We start from the raw sequence: 23423 nt of genomic DNA on the forward strand, positions 1-23423 counted from the left end.
ACTGAAATTTTCCTGAAGGAAAAATAGTTCTTTGCGTTTAGCTTTAACCAGGCTGCTGTAAGTAACAGCTCTCTGTCAGAAGTTCCTCTCTGTTAAACAGCTACAGAGAAAGTTACAAATGAAGTGCAATGAATCAGATTGTTGAATTATTTTACATCGCTTCAACAGAAAGTGGGAAAACTAATTGAAAACGTAAACATTTTTAAAAAAGCCATGGCATTTTTGTTAACATATTCTGGAAAACAGAACAAAGAAACATGTACAGGAATCAAATGCCAAGTGGGTAGTGATGTATTTTTCAGCCTGCATGTCTCATCCTAATCAAAAGCAACAAGAAATGAAACTACATTCCATAACCCCAGAGTTGAAAATTCCGATAGGAATCCTGCCGGTAGCTGGATAATATTACAACACCCACTCAAGCAGAGAGAACCTTGCAAATAAAAATATAAACCCTCAGCTATCAAAAGTAGACTGACCCCAATCATCAGGCAGATGAAAGTGCTCTTAGCATGGTCTGTGATATGAAGATCTGTTACTTTGTTGTGGGCTTTTTCAGAGTGCATAGATGCAAATTACGCCTATGATCTGCCTCCAAGAAACAAAAACCTACCAGTGAGTTAATGCTCAGCTAGGACTACAATGACAGGAGTGTAGATTACTACCTGCAGCACATTCCAATTCATAGGCCACTTCAGTCAGAGACAAAACAAAGGGCCTTTATATTTCATGACTAGGTACATGCGACTTCTCATGGCAAGAGAATCAGAACTGTGTATGGCACATAGACCATGGGCAAAACACCATAATGTGCTCTTTGTTTCAGGGACATGCGATCCAACCATTATTAGCTGCTGTATGAGCATCAGCAGCTGCTTCCTGGCACCGGCAGTCCAGGTTTTTCCATTTCCAGCCATTTATTTAGTTATCTTTCTATTCCCCAATTTCTTTCAATGTTTCAAGAAAGAAATATTGTTGGTTATACAATAAACCCCATGCAATTATGTTTTGTTGGTGAAATATAAATTTAATTAGTCTTCACTTACATCATCAAATGTAGTGAAAAAATTCTCTGTATAACCACACCCTTTACTCCTCCTTTGATGTTGTAATTAAAAACCCTACCCTGCCTGAAATCTGTTATAGTTCATTTCTACATCGGCCTATCACTTCAGACCCCCCAAGCAACTCAGTTTTGCTAATAAGTCTCTTTATGTTGTTGCCCCCAATTCTGTGTCGTAAATCTCTTTTGACCTTATGGACACACAATTCCTTTAAAAACCTTCCTCTCCTATCTCACACTTCCCACAAGCTATAGTTATTCACTCCTTAGCATAACTGCACTGGGATTTTCCTTCCTGTTTTCATTTGTTATGACAGACCCTCCTCATGTGCTTTTGTTCTTCCCATCTTCCCCTAGACTCATTGTCAATTCATTATCTGCACTCAGTGAAGAGCTCTGGGATCTGCCTTGCACTCTGCATGAACTGGCACATGCAAACTTGGGGGACCGTTTAAACTAAGTTGGCTGGTGGATGGGAAGTGGAGTGATAGGGCTGTGGACGGGGTAGTTGGTATACAAGTCGTGAGACTGGAAGGAATGGCAGGCGGATGACAGGGCAAAACTGTAGTCACTGGGATAAGGCGAAGTGTAACAAGTGGGAAAAAATTAAAAATCGTGATAAATACAGGACTGAAGGTGTTGTATTTGAATCCATGCAGTATATGGAATAAGGTAGATGATCTTGCAGTGCAGTTGGAGATTGGCAGAGATGATTGTGAGCGTCACTGAATCATGGCTGAAAGAAGATCATAGTTGGGACCTTAACATCCAAAGATACACCTTGTATCAAAAGGACAAGCAGATAAACAGAGGGGGTGGATAGCTTTGTGGCTAAAAAATTAAATCAAATCCTTAGAAAGAGACGACATAGGATTGGAAGATGTAGAATCCTTGTGGGTAGAGTTAAGAAACAGCAAGGGTAAAAAGACCCTGATGGGAGTTATATACAGGCCTCAGAACAGTAGCCAGGTGTGAGATATAAATTTCAATGGGAAATAGAAACTTATGGTACTTATGGTAGTGTTACAATAGTCATAGAGAATTTTTAAATATGCAAGTAGATTAGGGAAATCAAGTTGATGCTGGATCTCAAGAGAGGGAAGTTGTAGAATGCCTACAAGATTGCTTTTTAGAGCAGGTTGTTGTTGAGCACATCAAGGGAAAGGCAAGTCTGGACAGTGTGCTTTGTAATGAACCAGATTTAATTAGTGACCTTAAGGTAAAGGAACCCTTAGGACACAGTGATAATAATATGATAGAATTCGCCCTGCAGTTTGAAAGGGAGAAGATAAAGTCAGATGTATCGGTATTACAGTGGAGTAAAGAGACTTAAAGAGGCTTGTGAGAGGAGCTGGCCATAGCTGATTGGAAGAGGACACTAGCACAGATAATGACAGAACAGCAATGATCTTGTGAAAGATCATTACTAATGCCTCCACAACTCTACTGCTACCATTTTCAGAATCCTAGGGTGCAGTTCACTTGGTCTGAGTGACTTAATTACAGTTAGGTCTTTCATTTTTTTGAGCATGTTTTCCCTTGCAATAGTAACTGCATTCACTTCTCTTCCCTCACACCCTTCAATATCTGGCACACTGCTGGTGTTTCCACAGTGAAGACTAATGCAAAATACTTGTTTAGTTCATTTACTATCTCCTTGTCCCCTGTAATTATTTCTCCAGCCTCATTTTCTAGCAGTCCTGTATCCATTCTCATCTGTCTTATTGTTTACGTAATTGAAAAAGCTTTTGCTATCCACTTTGATATTGTTTGAAGGATGAGGGGGGACGTGATTGAAAACTTTCAAATGTTGAAAGGCCTAGACAGAGTTGATGTGGAAAGGATGTTTCCCATGGTGGAAGAGTCTAGAACAAGAGGGGACAACCTCAGGATAGAGGGGCATCCATTTAAAACAGAGATGCGGAGAAATTTCTTTAGCCAGAGGGTGGTGAACTTGTGGAATTTGTTACCACAGGTATTTTCTACCTTTTTGATTCTACATCCCAAATGCATTGATACTCACCCTGCTGACTGCAATTTTGTCCCATTATCTGCCTGCCCTTCCTGACAGTCTGACTGCATGCTATCTTTGCTTTTTTACCATCCATCCTGTCCTGAGTTCCTTCACTCCAGTTCCATCCCCCTGCCAAATTAGTTTTAACCCTCCCCAACAGCTCTAACAAACCTGCCCACGAGATTATTGGTCTGCCACAGGTTCAGGGGCAACCCATCATTTTTGTACATGTCATATCTCCCCCAGCAGAGATCCCAATGATCTAAGAATCTGAAGCCCTTCCCCATGCACTGGCTTCTCAGCCACACATCAGTCCGCCAGATCATCCTATTTCTACCCTCACTGCCATGTGGCACAGGCAGCAATCCAGAAATTTTTACCCTGGAGATCCTGCTTCTCAGTTTTCTGCCTAGCTCTCTAAATTCTCTTTTCAGGATCTCTTTGCTTTTCCTTTCTATGTCATTGGTTCCAATATGTACCGAGACATCTGGCTGCTCTTCCTCCCTCTCCAAAATATTGTGGATGTGATCCGAGATGTCCCTGAATCTAGGAGGCATCATACCATTTGGGTGTCCTATTCACGTCCACAGAATCTCCTGACTGTTCCTCTGACAATTGAGTCCCCTATCACTACCACTTTCCTCTTCTCCCTCTTTCCCTTCTGCATCATGGACCCATGCTCAGTGCCAGTACCCTGGTCTCTGTGGCATTCCCCTGCGAGGTCATTCCCCCACAACAGTGTCCAAAACGATATACTTATTATTGAGGGTAATGACAGCAGGGGTGCTCTGTGCTAACTGCTTATTAACATTTCCATTTCTCCTGACAGTCACCCAGCTACTCGCCTCCTGCAACTTCAGGTTGACTACTTCCCTGTAACTCTGATCAATTATCTCTTCACTCTCCTGTACAAGCTAAAGATCATCCAGCTGCTGCTCCAAGTCCCTAACACGGTCTTCAAAGAGCTTCAGCCCGATGCACTTCATGCAGATGTAGTTCCCTCGGAGACTGTCTCCCAGGACTCCAACATCTGGCAAGAAGAACACACAATGGCCATTTACTACTACTGCAAGAGAGAAAAAAAGGGAACCATAACAGAAACTTACCCAGTGCAAATGTCTCTTTCAAGCCAAAGCCTGACACTCCTACTCTCACCACTGACCCACTCCCAACTATGGCCACCTTGCTTGTCCCTTCTGCATTTTTAAACAAGCACCACTGACCTACGAGAAACCTCATCAGTGTGACCTGCTCCTGTCACTGGCTGGACCGTTGGAATAAGCCTGAACACCCACGAAGCTCTCCTTTTAAACAAGTGTTGCCGACCTGCGAGAAACCTCATTGCTGTGGCCTGCTCCTGCCACTGATTGGGTCTCCGGAAATAAGGCATTGGTCAGACCACACCTGGAGTATCTTGGCAGCTTTGGGCTCTTTATCCAAGAAGAGATGTGCTGGCTTTGGAGAGAGTTCAGTGGAGTTTCATGAGAAGGCGTCTGGGAAGAAATGGATTAACCTGTGAGGAGCGTTTGATGGCTCTGGGCCTGTATTCACAGGAGTTTAGAAGAATGAGGGCGGGATCTCATCGAAACCTATCGAATATTGAAAGGCCTCGACAGAGTGAATATAGTGAGGATGTTTCCTGTTGTGGGTGAGTCTAGAACCAGAGGGCACAGCCTCAGAATAGAAGGATGTCTATTTAGAACAGAGGTGAGAAGGAACTTCTTTAGCCAGAGGGTAGTGAAGCTGTGAAATTCATTGCCACAAATGGCTGTGGAAGCTAAGTCATTGAGTATATTTAAAGTAGAGGTTGATAGATCTTGGAAAGTCATGGTGTCAAAGTTTATGGGGAGAAGGCGGGAGAATAGGATTGTGAGCGATAATAAAGCAGCCGTAATGGAATAGTATAGCTGACTCAATGGGCCAAATGGCCTGATCTGACTCCTCTGTCTTCTGATCTTGCAGTCTTATGCAGGCAACCCGCCTCTCAGATCTTGTGCAAATTTAAAAAATCACAGGATCAAAGACCACATTATTTTGACGCTAATTAAATAACTGTGAATTACTTTTCAAAATTTATTTCACTTCAGTTTCTAGTTTTCACTTCGTGTTTTAATAAACCTCTTCCGCCAAAACTCAAATGAATTTTACATTTTAAGATCATTTTCTTGAAGGTTAATCTTTTAAAATATCCTGAATGTTGAAGATATTGTAAAAACTATTGGAAATCATACAACTTTTACAATTTGGAAAACTCACAGATGGGTTATTTCTGCCAGGGGAGTTTTGGGTCGCTTCATGACACCACTACACCACTGGCTTGTTTGCATCCAGACCATACCACTGGTATCAGGTCAGTGAGGTAGACCTCCAGAGTATAGCCAAACCATGAGGGAAACATGGGCAGTAGATCCAAGCAGTGGCACCAGTTGGCAGTCATCGCAGAAAGAGATTCAGGCACTGAACCTACAAGTAATTTATTTACATTACACAGATTTATTGGAGGACACCATTTGGCCCATACAGTTAGTACCAGCTCTAAGAGCATTCTCCTCAGCCCTTCTCCTCCCCAAATTACTTATAACTTACCATCAACTTTTTCCAGCTTCCCTGCCAGCCAACCACACAAGGGGTATTTTACACTGGCCACTGACTCTAATGTTCAACACAGTTTTGGGGTGTGAGAGGAAACTAGTGGTAACATGCAGTCACGGGGAGAATATACAAACAGCGTAATGGCACAGGAGGTCAGGATAGAATGTGGATGGTGAATCACGTTCTTATGAGACTCCTTGCTACCTAAAATAATAAATCGACTCATTTAATCAAAATATGACGTGGGGGTGTTTCAAGTTACCAGGCAATTCCAAGCCACAGGCTTTAGATAATAAATTACCTCCTTATGGTCCATAGCTCATCCATCTCTCAAAATGACCTACCCACTCTATTGTTCAGCCAATAAACACAGGTCCAGTTCTTCAACTGCTGCCTGAAGTAGTAAAAAAGAAAATCACTGCCTTTAGCATTATCCTTTAATGAGATGCTGTCTAATATGTCTGAGATGACTGGAAACATCTGTTTTCAACAATGTAACAAAAAAAAAATTATCTTTGACTGCTCTGATGTCCCTGATACAGAAGTCAATCAAGCTTCCTGTCCCCAATTTCGTACCAGTTTCTAATCTGAAGCAACTTGATACTGGGCACGTCTGAGATATACTGAAACAGAACTACATCTCTCGTTAGATGAGACAGTCATGACACAGCATTGAATGGATAATTAATCTTTGACAATAAATAATTTTTAAAAAGTGTACAGATTAAAGTGAATCTGAAACATTGATTTAAAATGTGTCAACAAATTTAAATTTCATTTAAATAAACATGATCTAAAATGTGTGTATATTTAAAGTTCTTGATTAGTAAAGGTGTCGAAGGTTACAGGGAGAAGGCAGGAAAATGGGGTTGACAGCAATAATAAATAAGCCATTATGGAATGGCAGAGAGGACTTGATGGGCTGAATGGCATAATTCTGTTCCTACGTCTTATAATGAGTAAATCTATCACCTTCATCTGACCTACATGTGGTTCAATATGGTCAACTAGTAACCACTCTCTGAGGCGGTCAAGCAAATCACCAAAGGCTCAAGAAGACCTGAAACACTGGCATTCCCCACCACCATAGATACTGATCAGCCTCCAGCAGATCGTTCGTTGCTCTAAATTCCAGCATCTGCATTCCCTCTGGTCTCCACTCAAGTAGAGAGATTCTGCGATTCACTCTCTACAAAGGATTTGTGTTCAGCCAGGACCTTTTCCATGCACTTAATTATGATGGGTTAGAGAACCATGCATTCAAGTTTGCCATTGTCATAAAATCAGGAATATTATAAACAGTAAAATTGACAAAGAAAATTGCAGAAATGCAAACGGATCAAGTTCATTGGCAAAACTATGGCAAAAAGAGTTCAAATATGAAGTCATCAAATTTGGTTTTAAACATCAATCAGAACTTAAGTCTTTAGGGTATTAGCAGTGAAGGGATGCTTACTCTGTCAATATCTTTCACCTTGAGCGCTAACTGAACTCACTCCTTTTATATAAAGAAATACAATTAGATGGGGTTATTAACATATTTGTGATTCAGTTTTAATATTGCCTTTATAAAATGTGAGGCACTCTTTAATATTTGAACTTCTATTTGACAGTTTTTGAATTTGCAAGTGAGGCTGATGCAACAGAAAGAGAGCAAAATTAATTTGGTTGAGACCACAGAAATTTAGAAGCAGGAGTTGGCCATTTAACACTTTGAGCCTCTTTTAAGGCTTAAGGTGATCATAGCTGATCTAATCCTCCATGTACATCTGCCTTTGTCCGATTTTTTGGCAAAACCATTTGCCACAGATTTGCCGTTAACATTAATGCTATTTTATTCCTCAATGTAATCTGATTACAATGTCTTACTTTTTTGTATCAGTGGCAAATCCATTTACATTGCTTTCAACCTCATTTTGTATACCGTTTCTAAATACTAGCTATCACACTAAAACTGATCTTATTTTCTATTTCCCACTCCTCTGCCAAATTCCTAAGTTGGTTACAATTTTTTTAAGCTGATAAAGGATTTTATCAAGTGTCTTCTGAAGTTCCATATAAATGATATTCATAGATGATGCCATAATGACCACTTCTGAAAATTAATTTGGGTATTCTGCTGATTCAGCCATTATTTTCTTTATTGCTGTTACTGTGCTTGCAATAAGTTTGGTGAAGATCCTCTCCCAGAGACACAAGGTTCAGTGGGAAACAAGAATTTTATTTCTGTTGAAGGGTCATTGACTTGAAACATTCACCCTGTTTCTCTCCATAGGTGTAGCCTAGCCAAAGCATCTCCAGCGGTTTCTGTTTTTATTGGTATATTATTGTCGCTTGTATCAATCATGATGGTGAAAAGTTTCCATTTGTGTTGGTGATCTAAACAGAGCATGCCATATATAATTACATTGCCGTTGTACAGTGCCTACAAAAAGTGTTCACATCCTCCCTCCCTGCCTTGGAAGTTTACATGTTTTATTGTTTTGCAACATTAGATCACAGTGGGTTTAATTTGACTTGCTGGACACAGATCAACAGAAAAGACCCTTTTGTGTCAAAGTGAAAACAAATCTCTACAAGTTGTTCTAAATTTATTACAATTATTAAACACAAAATAATTGATTGCATTATTACTCATCCCCTTCATGTCAGTATTTAGCAGATGCTCACAATGCTCTTTTCCTTCCTAACCTTATAACCTTCAGTAATTTTGATATCCCCTCCACATGACTTTGCGGGATCAGTCTTTGTAACTTGCTCTATAAAAAGAAAAAGTCTACTATATTTTATCACTTCAATAAGAAATGCTTACTTTACTCTCTTTAGTAAGATGCTAGTCTATTACTAAATTAAAAGTTTTCTATAAGGGCTGTTCCTATAATTATCTTAAGTGCCTGCAAAATTGCATTAGCAATTAACAAATGATTTAAAGAAACCTGAGATATTTAATGTGTGTTCCAGCCTTTGGCGTTCTTTTTGATTTACTAGTGGAGAATACAACACAGCCTTTTCATTATGAAATGCAAGTGCACATGATAGAAGTGTGGCACCGAGACATGAGAGAGGCGGAACGAAAGGCCTTTAATATATGGTTTGTAACTTACTAAAGTGGAATTCGTTTTATGTTGTTTGTTCTCTAAGCTCAACAGTAACAATGACGAAACTGGTTGGTTTGGATTCTGTGAGCATGCAAGTGGCTGACAAGGCCAATTCTTGCAGCGGGAGATGCCTGCTTCAGTTGGATGATTAACAGCTACATATTACTCTCATGACCGGAACACTGTCCACAACTCTGCTCTGCTTCAATAGCTCAGTTCTACTATCCAATGGTAGCTTCTGTATGGGTGGAGATTCATCAGATGGAATGATTATGAGGGAGATACTGCCATACTCTGTCAGACTGGAAAAAGATGGCGCTAGTGAACAACACAACCAAAAGCAACGGGCAGTTCACAAAGCTAGTACTTTTACTAGCTTTCGGTAGACGTTTCGGGCCGGAACCCTTCGTCAGGACTGCCCCAGCCTCTGCCCCTTCCCCCTACAGTCCTGACAAAGGGTTCCGGCCCGAAACATCGACTGATCTTTTCCACTGATGCTGCCCGACCTGCTGAGTTCCTCCAGCGTGTTGAGTGTTGCTTTGACCCCAGCATAGAAACATAGAAGATAGGTGCAGGAGTAGGCCATTCAGCCCTTTGAGCCTGCACCGCCATTTATTATGATCATGGCTGATCATCCAACTCAGAACCCCGCCCCAGCCTTCCCTCCATACCCCCTGACCCCTGTAGCCACAAGGGCCATATCTAACTCCCTCTTAAACATAGCCAATGAACTGGCCTCAACAGTTTGCTGTGGCAGAGAATTCCACAGATTCACCACTCTCTGTGTGAAGAAGTTTTTCCTAATCTCGGTCCTAAAAGGCTTCCCCTCTATCCTCAAACTGTGACCCCTCGTTCTGGACTTCCCCAACATCGGGAACAATCTTCCTGCATCTAGCCTGTCCAGTCCCTTTAGGATCTTATACGTTTCAATCAGATGGCCCCTCAATCTTCTAAATTCCAATGAGTACAAGCCCAGTTCATCCAGTCTCTCTTCATATGAAAGTCCTGCCATCCCAGGAATCAATCTGGTGAACCTTCTTTGTACTCCCTCTATGGCAAAGATGTCTTTCCTCAGATTAGGGGACCAAAACTGCACACAATACTCCAGGTGTGGTCTCACCAAGGCCTTGTACAACTGCAGTAGTACCTCCCTGCTCCTGTACTCGAATCCTCTCGCTATAAATGTCAGCATACCATTCGCCTATTTCACCGCCTGCTGTACCTGCATGCCCACTTTCAATGACTGGTGTATAATGACACCCAAGTCTCGTTGCACCTCCCCTTTTCCTAATCGGCCACCATTCAGATAATAATCTGTTTTCCTATTTTTGCCACCAAAGTGGATAACTTCACATTTATCCACATTAAATTGCATCTGCCATGAGTTTGCCCACTCACCCAACCTATCCAAGTCACCCTGCATCCTCTTAGCATCCTCTTCACTGCTAACACTGCCACCCAGCTTCGTGTCATCCGCAAACTTGGAGATGCTGCATTTAATTCCCTCATCCAAGTCATTAATATATATTGTAAACAACTGGGGTCCCAGCACTGAGCCTTGCGGTACCCCACTAGTCACCGCCTGCCATTCTGAAAAGGTCCCGTTTATTCCCACTCTTTGCTTCCTGTCTGCTAACCAATTCTCCACCCACACCAATACCTTACCCCCAATACCGTGTGCTTTAAGTTTGCACACTAATCTCCTGTGTGGGACCTTGTCAAAAGCTTTTTGAAAATCCAAATATACCACATCCACTGGTTCTCCCCTATCCACTCTACTAGTTACATCCTCAAAAAATTCTATGAGATTCGTTAGACATGATTTTCCTTTCACAAATCCATGCTGACTTTGTCCGATCATTTCACCGCTTTCCAAATGTGCTGTTATCACATCCTTGATAACTGACTCCAGCAGTTTCCCCACCACCGACGTTAGGCTAACTGGTCTATAATTCCTCGGTTTCTCTCTCCCTCCTTTTTTAAAAAGTGGGGTTACATTAGCCACCCTCCAATCCTCAGGAACTAGTCCAGAATCTAACAAGTTTTGAAAAATTATCACTAATGCATCCACTATTTCTTGGGCTACTTCCTTAAGCACTCTAGGATGCAGACCATCTGGCCCTGGGGATTTATGTGCCTTCAATCCCTTCAAGTTACCTAACACCACTTCCCTACTAACATGTATTTCACCCAGTTCCTCCATTTCACTGGACCCTCTGTCCCTTACTATTTCTGGAAGATTATTTATGTCCTCCTTAGTGAAGACAGAACCAAAGTAATTATTCAATTGGTCTGCCATGTCCTTGCTCCCCATAATCAATTCACCTGTTTCTCTCTGCATCTGCAGATTATTTTGTGTGAACATTCCTAGACTGTTTCAATGATTCTGTGCTTTGAAGTTTTATATTCTCCGCTTTTTGTTCCTTTTTTGCCATTTATGCAATTTGTTTTTTTTTGTGCATTGGGGGTTTGATGTTTTTTTTGTTCCATGGCTGTCTGTGAGAAGATGAGTCTCAGGGTTGTATGCTGCATACATACTTTGATCATAAATATACTTTGAAATGCTTCAAGGGTGACTTATGGTGGTTTCTGAAGCATTTCTTCAGGCTTCCCTGAGAATGCTTTCCTACTTCAGCCTGTCATGGAACATTTTGTGGGAATTGTTTGTCTGAAGTCCTGGTGATGTGACCTGGGACCTTATTGGCAAAAATTGTCAACTCATCTGAGAACCCCAGTGACAAATCCTTATAATGGCTCCTTGTCCTCAACAGTTTCCTCAGACAGTTCATATGTAAGTTGTCCATTTTAATGAAATGTGGTTTCTACACTGTTTGGATTTCACATGCATACACAATGGCTTTGTACACCTCCAGCTTTCTTTGTTGACAAAAGTCTCTTCCACCTCCATAACATTAATATGCTAATTCCAGTACAATTTCAACATTGCTTCCTCAACACTACCTGCCCCTTTACCCATCTTCATATCTTTCACAAACGTGGCCACAATGCCATCAATTCCATCATCCAGTGTAAGAAGAAGCAGTCTCAACATCAGCCTCTGTGGAGCTTCACCAATGACTGCAGCCAGTCAAACAAGGCTCCCTTTATTCCCACTCTCTGCCTCCTGCTAATTAGCTAATGCTCTATCCACACTAGTTACTTTCCGGTAATACCATGGGCTCCTATTTGCTAAGCTGCCACCTTGTCAAAGGTCTTCTGAAAATCCAAGTACACAACATCCACTGACTCTCCTTTGTCTGTTCCACTTGTTACTTTCAACAGATTTGTCAGGCAAGATTTCCCCTAAAGGAAACCACGCTGACTACAGCCAATTTAATCATGTGCCTCCAAGTACCCTGAAACCTCATCTTTAACAATCAACTCCAACATTTTCCCAACCACTTAATTCAGGCTAACTGGCCTATAATTTCTTTTCTTCATCCTCCCTCCCTTCTTGAAGAGTGGAATGACATTTACAATTTTTCAGTCCTCTGGAACCATGCCAGAATCTATTAATTCTTGAAAGATCAATCCTAATAGCTCCACAGTCTCTTCAGCTACCTCTTTCAGAACCTGGGATGTAGTCCATCTGGTCCAGGTGACTTATCTACCTTCAGACTTTTCAGCTTCCCAAGCACCTCCTCCCTAGAAATAGAAACTGCACTCGCTTCTGCCCCCTGACACTCTCGAACTTCTGGCATACTACAAGTGTCTTCAACAGCAAAGACTGATGCAAAATATTTATTCATTTCGCTCACCATTTTCATGTCCCCCATTACCACGTCTCCAACGTCATTTTCTAATGGCCCAATATCTATTCTCACAACTCTTTTACTTTTTATATATCTGAAAAAAAATTTGGTATCCTCTTTGATATTATTGGCTAGCTTACTTTCATATTTCATCTTTTCCCTCCTCATGGCTTTTTTATTTGCCTTCTGTTGGTTTTTAAAACTCCCCAATCCTTGAACTTCCCATTAATTTTTCCTCTATTATGTTACCTTTCTTTTGCTTTTATGTAGCCTATGACTTCCCTTGTCAGCCACAGTTGTGTCATCCTGCCTTTAGAACACTTCCTCATGTTTGGAATGTACAGTACCTATCCTGCGCCTTCCGAATTTCTTCCAGATCTCCAGTTCCTTATACCCTTGTCAAATCTGGTTCATTACACAACACCCAATCCAAAATAGTTTATCCCCTAGTGGGCTCAACCACAACCTGCTCTAAAAAGTGGTCTCATATGCATTGTAAAAATTCTCTTTCTTGGGCTCCAGCACCAATCACATTTCCCCAATCTACCTGCATACTGAAATCCCTTATGACTATCATAACATTGGCCCTATTACTTGCCTTTTCTATCTCCCGTTGCAATTTGTAGCCCAAATCCTGGCTACTGTTCAGAGGTCTGTATATAACTCCTATCAGGGTCTTTTTACCCTTGCAGTTTCTTAACTCCACCCACAACAATCCTTCTGACCTTACATCACCTCTTTCTAAGGTTTGATTTCACTTTTTAGCAACAGAGCCACATCACTCCCTCAGCTTACCTGCCTGCCCTTTCGATATAATGTGTATCCATGAATATTAAACTCCCTTCTTTCAGCTATGACTCAGTGACACCCACAACGTCACACCTACCAATCTCTAGTTGCGCTACAAGATCATCTGCCTCATCCTGTATATGCATAGTCAAATAGAACATATAAATCCTCAACACATTACAGGGCCTTCAGCCCACAATGTTGTGCCAATCATGTAACCTACTCTAGAAACTGCCTAGAGTTTCCCTACCGCATAGTCCTCTATTTTTCTAAGCTCCAGGTACCTATCTAAGAGTCTCTTAAAATACCCTATTGTATATGCCTCCACCACCATTGCCAGCAGTGCATTCCACGCACCCACCACTCTCTGTGTGAAAAACATGCCCGACATCCTTTCTGTACCTACTTCCAAACACCCTAAAACGATGCCCCCTCATGTTAGCCATTTCAGCCCTGGAAAAAAGCCTCTGGCCATCAACACAATCAATGCCCCTCATCATCTTATACACCTCTATCAGGTCACCTCTCATCCTCCGCCGCTCCAAGGAGAAAAGGCCAAGTTCATTCCACCTATTCTCAGAAGGCATGCTTTGCAATCCAAGCAACGTCTTTGTAAATCTCCTCTGCACTCTTTCTATAGTATCCAAATCCTTCCTGTAATGGGGTGACCAGAACTGAACACAGTACTCCAAGCGGGGTCTAACTAAGGCCTTATATAGCTGTAATATTACCTCAATGGCTCTTAAACTCAATCCCACAATTGATGAATGCCACAACACCATACACCTTAATAACACTCAAACTGTGCAGCAGCCTTGAGTGTCCTATGGACACGGACCCCAAGATCTTCCAGATCCTCCACACTGCCAAGTGTCTTACCATTAATATATTCTGTCTTCAAATTTGACCTACCAAAATGAACCACTTCACCTTTCGTCCTGTATTCAACACCCTTTTAGATTTTGTTCCCATATTACACTACAACTCATCCCACTAACTGCAATTTTGCCCTATCATCTCCCTGATAGTTTGACTGTACACTGCATCTAGTTGTATATCAACTGCCCATCCTCAGCCCTATTGCTCTGGTTTCCATACCCCTGCCAAATTAGTTTAAACCCTCCCTAACATTTCCAGCAAACCTGCCCTCAAGGATATTATGCCCCCTCAGGTTCAAGTGTAACCCATCCCTTTGTACAGGTCATACCTTCCCCAGAGGAGATCCCAATGATCCATAAACCTGAAGCCCTGCCTCCTGCACCAATTCCTCAGCCATGCATTCATCTGCCAAATCATCCTGTTCTTACCCTCACTGTCATGTGCCAAAAGCAGCAATCCAGAGATTACTAACCTGGAGGTCCTTCTTTTCAGTTTGCCACCTAGCTTTCTAAATTCTCTCTTCAGGACCTCTTTATGGGAATTTTCCTTTTTCCCCTCTTTAGGGGAATTAAGGGTTATGGGGAAAAGATAGGTAGCTGGAGATGAGTAAATGGCCAGATCAGCCATGATCTTATTGAATGGCAGACCAGGCTCGACAGGCCAGCCAGATGGCCTACTCCTGCTCCTATTTCCTATGTTCTTACAACCTCCTCCCCATGTCATTAGTGCCAATATGTACCAAGACTTCTGGCTGCTAGCCCTCCCCCCTTAGAATGTCGTGAACCGATCTGAGGCATCTCTGACCCTGGCACTTGGAAAGCGACATACAGAAATAGTCCACAGAATCTCTTGTCTACTCCTCGAACTATGGAGTCACCTGTCACTATTGCAGTCCTTTTCTCCCCCCTTTCCTTCTGAGCCACAGCTCCGGACAGAGTTCACAGCCAGAGCCAGAGCCAGAGTTCCGAACTGAAAAACCTTTTATCCTTTCCAACCAGCTCATCTTGGCCATGGATGTTGAAATGTCTACACTCCATCTCACATCCAGATAATCTGAGGGGGACTTTGCTCTATCATTGAAAAATGAATGTTCCACCACCACGCTCATTCACCTGACAACTTGTATATATACTGAACAACATCTCCTTCAAGTTCACTCGTCAAAGGTGTAATGATGAGAATCTGTGTGGGTCGAAGTTATGCTCATCCTTTTGTGGGATACATGGAATTCTACTTGTTTCAGTCCTCACCCTCCCCACCCCCACACCAACCCACATCTCGCAAGCTTTTCTTTCCTGGATATCAATGACTATACTGGTGCTCGGTCAGGTGTCATCATCTCTTCTGCCAATTTCTACTCCACTCTCATCTTCACCAAATGCATATCTGACTCTTCATTCCCTTTCCTGATATTGATGGATATCAACAGAGGAGGAGCTGGTGTGACAGATGGGTGTCCAACAATAAGCTGTCCAACGTGCAAATATACTGGGCCACAGACAGCCACAGTTAGGTGATGTAAAACACTTTTTTACAACTATTTAAGCATAATAAACTTCTGAAATGTGTTCAAAATAGCACATATTTTAATGAAAACTGAAATTAAATAAGGTTGCAATTAATATAAAATATGTTAATAACATTGAAATTAGTTTTTATAAATCACATTATATACACAAGTGCATGTATAAATTCTATAACAAATGTAATTCAAACATCCTGGAGGTATCATTTTTAATTATTCAGAATCAAGAAAGAATGTTTCAAAGTTTAAATCCAGATCTGACACCAAGGCATCAACAAAGTCATCCATTGAAGGTTTCTTCTGAAGCATATCTGCAAATAAAAGATTGCAATTACAAATTCATTCCAGCATTGTTCATTAAGTCTATTAAATATTCTCTAACATAAATCATTTCCTTTGAAGATCAGCTCTAGCTGTACTCTGTTCTACTTATCAAGTGCAATTTGATCCCAGATTAATCACCTTTTTGTTTGCATTAAGCTTTTGTCCTTTTTTGGCAGATCTTGTTTGGTTCTTTTGATTTTATTGGGATCTGATTAAAAGGAATAAGAATGACCACCAATGTATTTTATTTAAATCTAAAATGAAAATAACAGAACTTATTTTCAGGCTCTGGAAAATAAAATGCTACTGCCATAAAACTTGCACCCCCACAATGGCTCCTTCCACTTGAAAACAGAAAATTCTTTAGGTAAAAAATACAAGGTACTTTAAAGTAATAGTGTGGGGAAATGCTTTTCATTTAAAATTCATTCTTTCTTTCAGCTACCCTTTTTCCACAAGTGTCAGGAAGGAAATGTAAAAAAAAACCTGACCAAACTTGTACCTAGTTGCTCACATCACTGAACAGTCAATATGCTTCAGTCATTCTGATAGCCATTATCTTATTCCATACAATTTACAGCAAATGAGCAATTAGGCAGGAAATATCCAAGGCAGATTTATCACACACTAAGGAAAAACAAACAGTTTCATTTGTGCTGTTCAAAATCCACTTTATATGAACCATTATAGCAACCAATTATAAAGCAGGTCATACTGTCAATAGATAAATCTATCATAGTTTACTCAAAAAGCTTTCAGAGAGTTTACATTAATATGAAACCTTCACTTGCTGAAATGTTTATAGTGCTGATTAATATACTCTAAGTATATAAACACTGCAGCAATTTCCATAAAACAGTAAATATTAATTATATTTTGCACCCATTATGAACAAGACAAATATGGACGATAGCTTTAAAAGGATTCAATATTTTATGTTTTTAAATCTTCAGATTCTATCGCAATGATTAATGGAAGCTATAAATATGACAACTAAGAATGTGCTTATGACTTTGCCTCAAAAATAAAAACATTTGTAGGGATAGAATTAGTGCACTGCCATACGGTTCCATACATCTTATTTTTGATAGCTCTGTATATACACTTATGGTTCCCACTGTACATAACAATCACATTCGATTTAAAACAACTAACTCTCTTATAGGTCTAGGATCTTTCTTGCTAATGTGGCACTGAGTTACGAAGATAGCACAGACTCTCACAAAATATATCTCTATTTGCTTCTTCATAGGAGTTGTGATTAACCATGTAACAATTACAGCACGGAAACAGGCCATCTCTGCACTTCTAGTCCGTGCCGAACGCTACTCTCACCTCGTCCCACCGACCTGCACTCAGCCTATAACCCTCCATTCCTTTCCTGTCCATATAACTGTCCACTTTAACTTTAAACGACCTCAACCACTTCTGCTGGAAGCTCGTTCCACACAGCCACCACTCTCTGAGTAAAGAAGTTCCCCCTCATGTTACTCCTAAACTTTTGCCCTTTAACTCCCAACTCGTGTCCTCTTGTTTGAATCTCCCCCACTCTCAATGGAAAAAGCCTATCCGTATCAACTCTATCTATCCCTCTCATAATTTTAAATACCTCTATCAAGTCTCCCCTCAACCTTCTACATTCTAAAGACTAAATACCCCACTTGTTACAACCTTTCTGTGTAACTTCGATGATGAAACCCAGGTAACATTCTAGTAAACCTTATCTGTACTCTATATTGTTGACATCTTTCCTATAATTCAGTGACCAGAACTGTACACAATACTCCAAATTTGGCTTCACCAATGCCTTGTACAATTTCAACATCACATCCCAACTCCTATACTCAATGCTCTGATTTATAAAGGCCAGCATACCAAAAGCTTTCTTCACCACCCTATCCACATGAGATTCCACCTTCAGGGAACTATGCACCATTGTTCGTAGATCGCTCTGTTCTACTACATCCTTCAATGCTCTACCATTTACCATGTATGTCCTATTTTGATTAGTCCTACCAAAATGTCGCACCTCACATTTATCAGCATTAAACTCCATCTGCCATCTTTCAGCCCACTCTTCTAACTGGCCTAAATCTCTCTGCAAGCTTTGAAAACCTACTTCATTATCCACAACTCCACCTATCTTAGTATCATCTGCATACTTACTCATCCAATTTACCACCCCATCATCCAGATAATTAATGTATATGATTCATGATCGTACTGAATGGTGGTGCAGGCTCGAAGGGCCAAATGGCCTACTCCTGCACCTATTTTCTATGTTTCTATGACAAATAACATTGGACCCAGTATAGATCCCTGAGGCACACCACTAGTCACCAGCTTCCAATCTGACAAACAGTTTTCCATCACCACTCTCTGGCGTCTCCCATCCAGCCACTGCTGAATCCATTTTACAACTTCAATATTAATACCTAGATTAGATTAGATTATATTATGAAGACATGCAGTCCTCTTTTATTGTCATTTAGTAATGCATGCATTAAGAAATGATACAATATTTCCTCCGGTGTGATATCACAAAACACAGGACAGACCAAGACTGAAAAAACTAACCAAACCACATAATTATAACATATAGTTACAACAGTGCAACAACACCATAACTTGATGAAGAACAGTCCATGAGCACAGTAAAAAGTTCAAAGTCTCTCAAATGTCCCACATCTCATGCAGACGGGAGAAGGAAGGAAAAACCTAACGATCGAACCTTCCTAAACTAAACTAAAACTAACTTCTGCTAGTTTACAAGCTCAGTAAGACATCTTCCAGTCTGCCCAAAACTTGCTGGTCTTCCAGTGTCTTTCACTGATTCTGTTATGCTTATTATTCTACAGATTTATTGAGTGTGCCCACAGGGTAATGAAACCCAGTGTTGTTATGGTGACATACATGTACTTTGATAATAAATTTACTTTGAACTTTGAGCTGCCACAAATGAATGTTGCTGACTGGTCCAACGGTATACAATGGTACAAAGGCACTATGGAGAAGACCAGACAAAGGGCCACCCGCTTCCGCTCAACGAGGAACTCATTAAAAAAAATCCTCAGTTTGTTTGCTCAGGAATGGAAAAGAAAGATGTCATGCTGACATAATGTAAATGAAATGATATGCTTTGCATGGAGAAGGGCAATATATTAAAGTATATGAATGTATTACATATTTGCAAGTTCTGAGTAAAATGCTATTTTTGAAGTTAAAAAAACAAGTATCTACGGCAGCAGCATTTCTGTTCCTCATGGTGCCACAAAGGAATTTACTTTTAACTTCAGCAGTCTCAATGGTTTTCAAGTTTTAGCAGCACCATGCTGAGGAACAGGTTAAAATGTCATTGGAATCCCATGAATGTCACGACCCTGATTTACATTTACTAATGAGGCTACCCTAGTACCATTCCACCACCCATAAGACCATGAGGAGGTTGTCGACTGCCATGTAGATTGGCAGGAACACAGAGAAGAAACTGCTCCATTTCAACTTTCCTGCACTTTTCTTACCAACCAGAGTTAACATTCCTAGGTTGTTTAAAGAAGCACTTACAATCACAAAAAGCCTTTAAACATGCAATACAATATCGTAAGTATGCAGCATTGCCTTTGTACAGATCAACAGTGAGACCATATTGAATTCATTTCAACTTCCCCGTATGTTTCTCTAGATCTTTCCTAAAGTGTACAGGTACTTGTGCCCTGAAATTCCAATAAAAGAAAGGTTAAAATATTATACTTGAGGTATTTCTTTTTAACACCAACATGACCAAAATGAATTGAATAAAACTGACCCTTGCCTTGGAACCAAACTAAGGAGATCTGTACTATAACCAAGCATAATACTAACCTCTTCACATCAGTTTGTTGTTTTATAATACAACAGGATGCAGACTGGCTGAAAGATGAAAACTACATAATGAGTTGTTAGCTTTTTGATAACTACAAATATTAGACTTACAATTAGCAATTGAATAAGGTGAAACTAACTTACTCTGGTTAAGTAAGGCACACGCTCAGTGATTCAGGAACAGCTTCTTCCCCTCTGTCATCTGATTCCTAAATGGACATTGAATCTTTGGACACTACCTCACTTTTAAAAAAATATATACAGCATTTCTGTTTTTGCATGTTTTTAAAAATCTATTCAATATACGTAATTGATTTATTTGTTTATTTATTTTTTTTCTTTCTGCTAGATTATGTATTGCATTGAACTGCTGCTACTAAGTTAACAAATTTCAAGTCACATGTCGGTGATAATAAACCTGATTCTGATTATAATGGAACATTAAAGCTTTAATCAGTTGAATAGAATGCAACCAAGCTCAAGACTCCAGCATCAATTGCATTGTTATTTCTTCCTAACCAATTAACACAAATTAACATGAAACTAATGTGTCAATGTTGAGTTTACTGTCAAATGCTCAAGTACGTGTATGCACAGGTGCAAGAAAAAAACTTACTTGCACACATAGCACCAGATTAGCTGCATTCACAAGAACAGACAATAAACATGATTACACACAAATTTTACAAGAAAACACAATTTAAACAGAATAAAAAGTTCTGGTGCAGAGTTATCAAGGTGATTGAACTTTTGCAAACGATAGTGATTAGGCTTTTGCCAGTTGAATCAAGAACCAAATGTTTGAAGGAAAGTAGCCGTATGTTGTCCCAATATCTAACTATATACTTCAAGGTGATCTACATCTGTTTAATCAAAAACACTTACTTTCTTATCTAGCAGTTCCTTTATAGCAGGGGTCCCCAACCTTTTTTGCACTGCGGACCAGTTTCATATTGACAATATTCTTGCGGACCAGCCGACCCGGTGGGGAGGGGGGCAGGAGGGGTGGTTGCCAACGGACAAGAGTAGCAGTCAAATACATTGCCTTTACCCCGAGAAAGACTACAATGACCATGAAGCCTTGCGCGGGCATCAATGCGCATGCGTGACTTGCACATGCTGATTTTTTTTACAAATCATTTTTAGCAATTCTGTTCGCGGGGGGGGTGTTAATCACGACTGGAATATCGGTGATAAGTGGCTAATACACTCAATTTTGTTTCTAAAAGGGTTTATCTAACAAATTTAATATTAAACACACAACGCATATTTTCCTCGCATGAATATAGCGATAAGTCAATTATCAGGGGAGCTTGAAGTAAGTGTTGAACGAACTTCCAGTAGAAGTGGTAGAGGCAGGTTTGATATTATAATTTAAAGAAAAATTGGATAGCTATATGGACAGGAAAGGAATGGAGGGTTATGGGCTGAGTGCAGGTCGGTGGGACGAGGTGAGAGTAGCGTTCGGCACGGACTAGAAGTGCAGAGATGGCCTGTTTCCGTGCTGTAATTGTTATATGGTTGTATAAGTAAGTCAATAGCATCATAACATTTTAAGTAACATTTGGATATTAAACACACGGCACATATTTTCCCCGTATGAACATATAAAATCATTGCAACACACCAATAATCGCTGAATCAGTGGGAGCCCTGGGCTTGTCTTCCTGCAACAAGACGGTCCTATCGAGGGGTGATGGGAGACACCGATACTCAAAGGGGGTTCCTTATGTCCGATCTATTCCACAATTTAGTTTTTGTTACATTCATCGCAGAGATATGTTGGAAATGGAAGCAACATTTTCAGTGCTTCCGTGGCTATCTCAGGATATTCACCCTTGGCTTTGATCCAGAATGCCGGCAGAGATGTTATGTCAAACATACTTTTCAGCCCGCCGTCATTTGCAAGCTTGAGGAGTTGATCTCCTTCTCGTGTTGACATGGATGTCGCGTGTGTTCAAGCTCAGCAGTGGGCGTGACAGGGAATGAGGAAAGGTGCAGCTGACTCATATCACCAAATCATATTGTCTCCTTGCAGCCCGGTACCAGTCTGCGGCCTGGTGGTTGGGGACCGCTGCTTTATAGTATTTAGATGGAGGGCATTACTGAATTCTGCACTATGTTATCATTGCAATGAATTGATTGGTATGAATGTAATGCAAGACAAGTTTTTCCACTGTACCTTGGTACATGTGATGATAATAAACAAATTTACTTATTATTTATTCATTCTTATGAACATATACAATGAACGTTCAATACAGATGATGCTGACTAAAACCCTTTAAGGAAAGAGACATAGCACCAAACCATTGGAAGAGTTAAGACAATAAATAGTTAGGAATAGAATGTGGAGGATGTTTCTGATTTCATGAATAAAACATGAAATTACAGGGCAGGTGAGGTTTCTTCATTCTTTGTTAAAAAAAAACAAAGTAGTGAAATTTAGAGACGATTGATATTCTTACTGGTAGAAGAAAAAGCTACTATGTTTGAAATGCAAAAAAAATCAAGACATACATTTCAATGATGTTGACTATTCAAGACATTTTTGAAGATCACTTGCACAAACAGTAGCAAGGGAACTTTGAATGTTGGAAGAGGTGGTGAATTTAATCAAGAAAGAGGAAGCAAATGTTAAGTTTAGGAAGTTAAAATCAAACACAGCACTTGAGAAGCTGGAAAACTCAAGAACAGAATTAGGAGAGATAGGAGAGGCTATGATAACTTTGGGAAGTAGAATTAAAGAGAATTCTAAAACATTCTGTACAAACATCAAGAGCAAGAGGATGACTAGGCAGCAGGTAGGATAACTCAAGGATTAAGGAGGGAACATATGCTTAGATGTGGGTGAGGTCCTAAATGAGTACATTGCATCAGTATTTACCAAGGACATGAAGATAGAGATGTCATTATGGAGCATTTTGAAATAAAGGAGGTTGTATTGGATATCATAAACTACATCGAAGTGAACTAAGTTCTCAGGACCTGATGGGATATACCACAGGTTATTGAGAAGGCCAAGAAATGAGTGTACTGGGGCCTTGACCAGGATCTTCATACCCTATCTAGCCACAGGCAAGGTTCCAGAGCACTGGCGATTAGCTAATATTATTCTATAGTTCACGAAAGGAAACAGGAATGATCTTTAAACTAAAGACAAGCAACTCTCACATCAGTGGTAGGGAAGTTACTAGAGAGGATTCTTAGGGACAAGATATAAGAGTGTTTAGAAAACCATGGCCTAATTAGGGATGGTCAGCGTGGCTTTCCAGGAGTCATAGTCTACTAAGATTTACTAACTTGAGTTAGTCTACTTCACTAACTTGAGTCAAGAAGACTAAAGTTGACTTACTAACTTGATAGAGTTTTTTGAGAAGATATCAAAGGTGACTGATGACTGTGGGTGCTATCTACATGGATTTTTAGGAAAGTGTTTGACAAGGTTTCTCCTGACAAGCTCATCCAGAAGTATAAAATGCATGTGATCCATGGTGAATTGGCCATTTGGATTCAGAATTGGCTT

General features: G+C 40.3%; 1 protein-coding gene across 1 annotated transcript in view; it reads right to left on the reverse strand.

The window, feature by feature from the left end:
- Nucleotides 1–15760: 15760 nt before the first annotated feature.
- Nucleotides 15761–23423, reverse strand: part of LOC134349030 (mitochondrial intermediate peptidase-like) — a 109747-nt gene continuing 102084 nt past the window's right edge. The window contains exon 19 of the mRNA XM_063052876.1: nucleotides 15761–16023. Within this exon, the coding sequence (XP_062908946.1) occupies nucleotides 15926–16023 (98 nt within the window). The 3' untranslated portion in view covers nucleotides 15761–15925. The remainder of the gene's footprint in view (nucleotides 16024–23423) is intronic.

This window comes from Mobula hypostoma, chromosome 7 (genome assembly GCF_963921235.1).
Source record: "Mobula hypostoma chromosome 7, sMobHyp1.1, whole genome shotgun sequence".
Taxonomy (NCBI): domain Eukaryota; kingdom Metazoa; phylum Chordata; class Chondrichthyes; order Myliobatiformes; family Myliobatidae; genus Mobula; species Mobula hypostoma.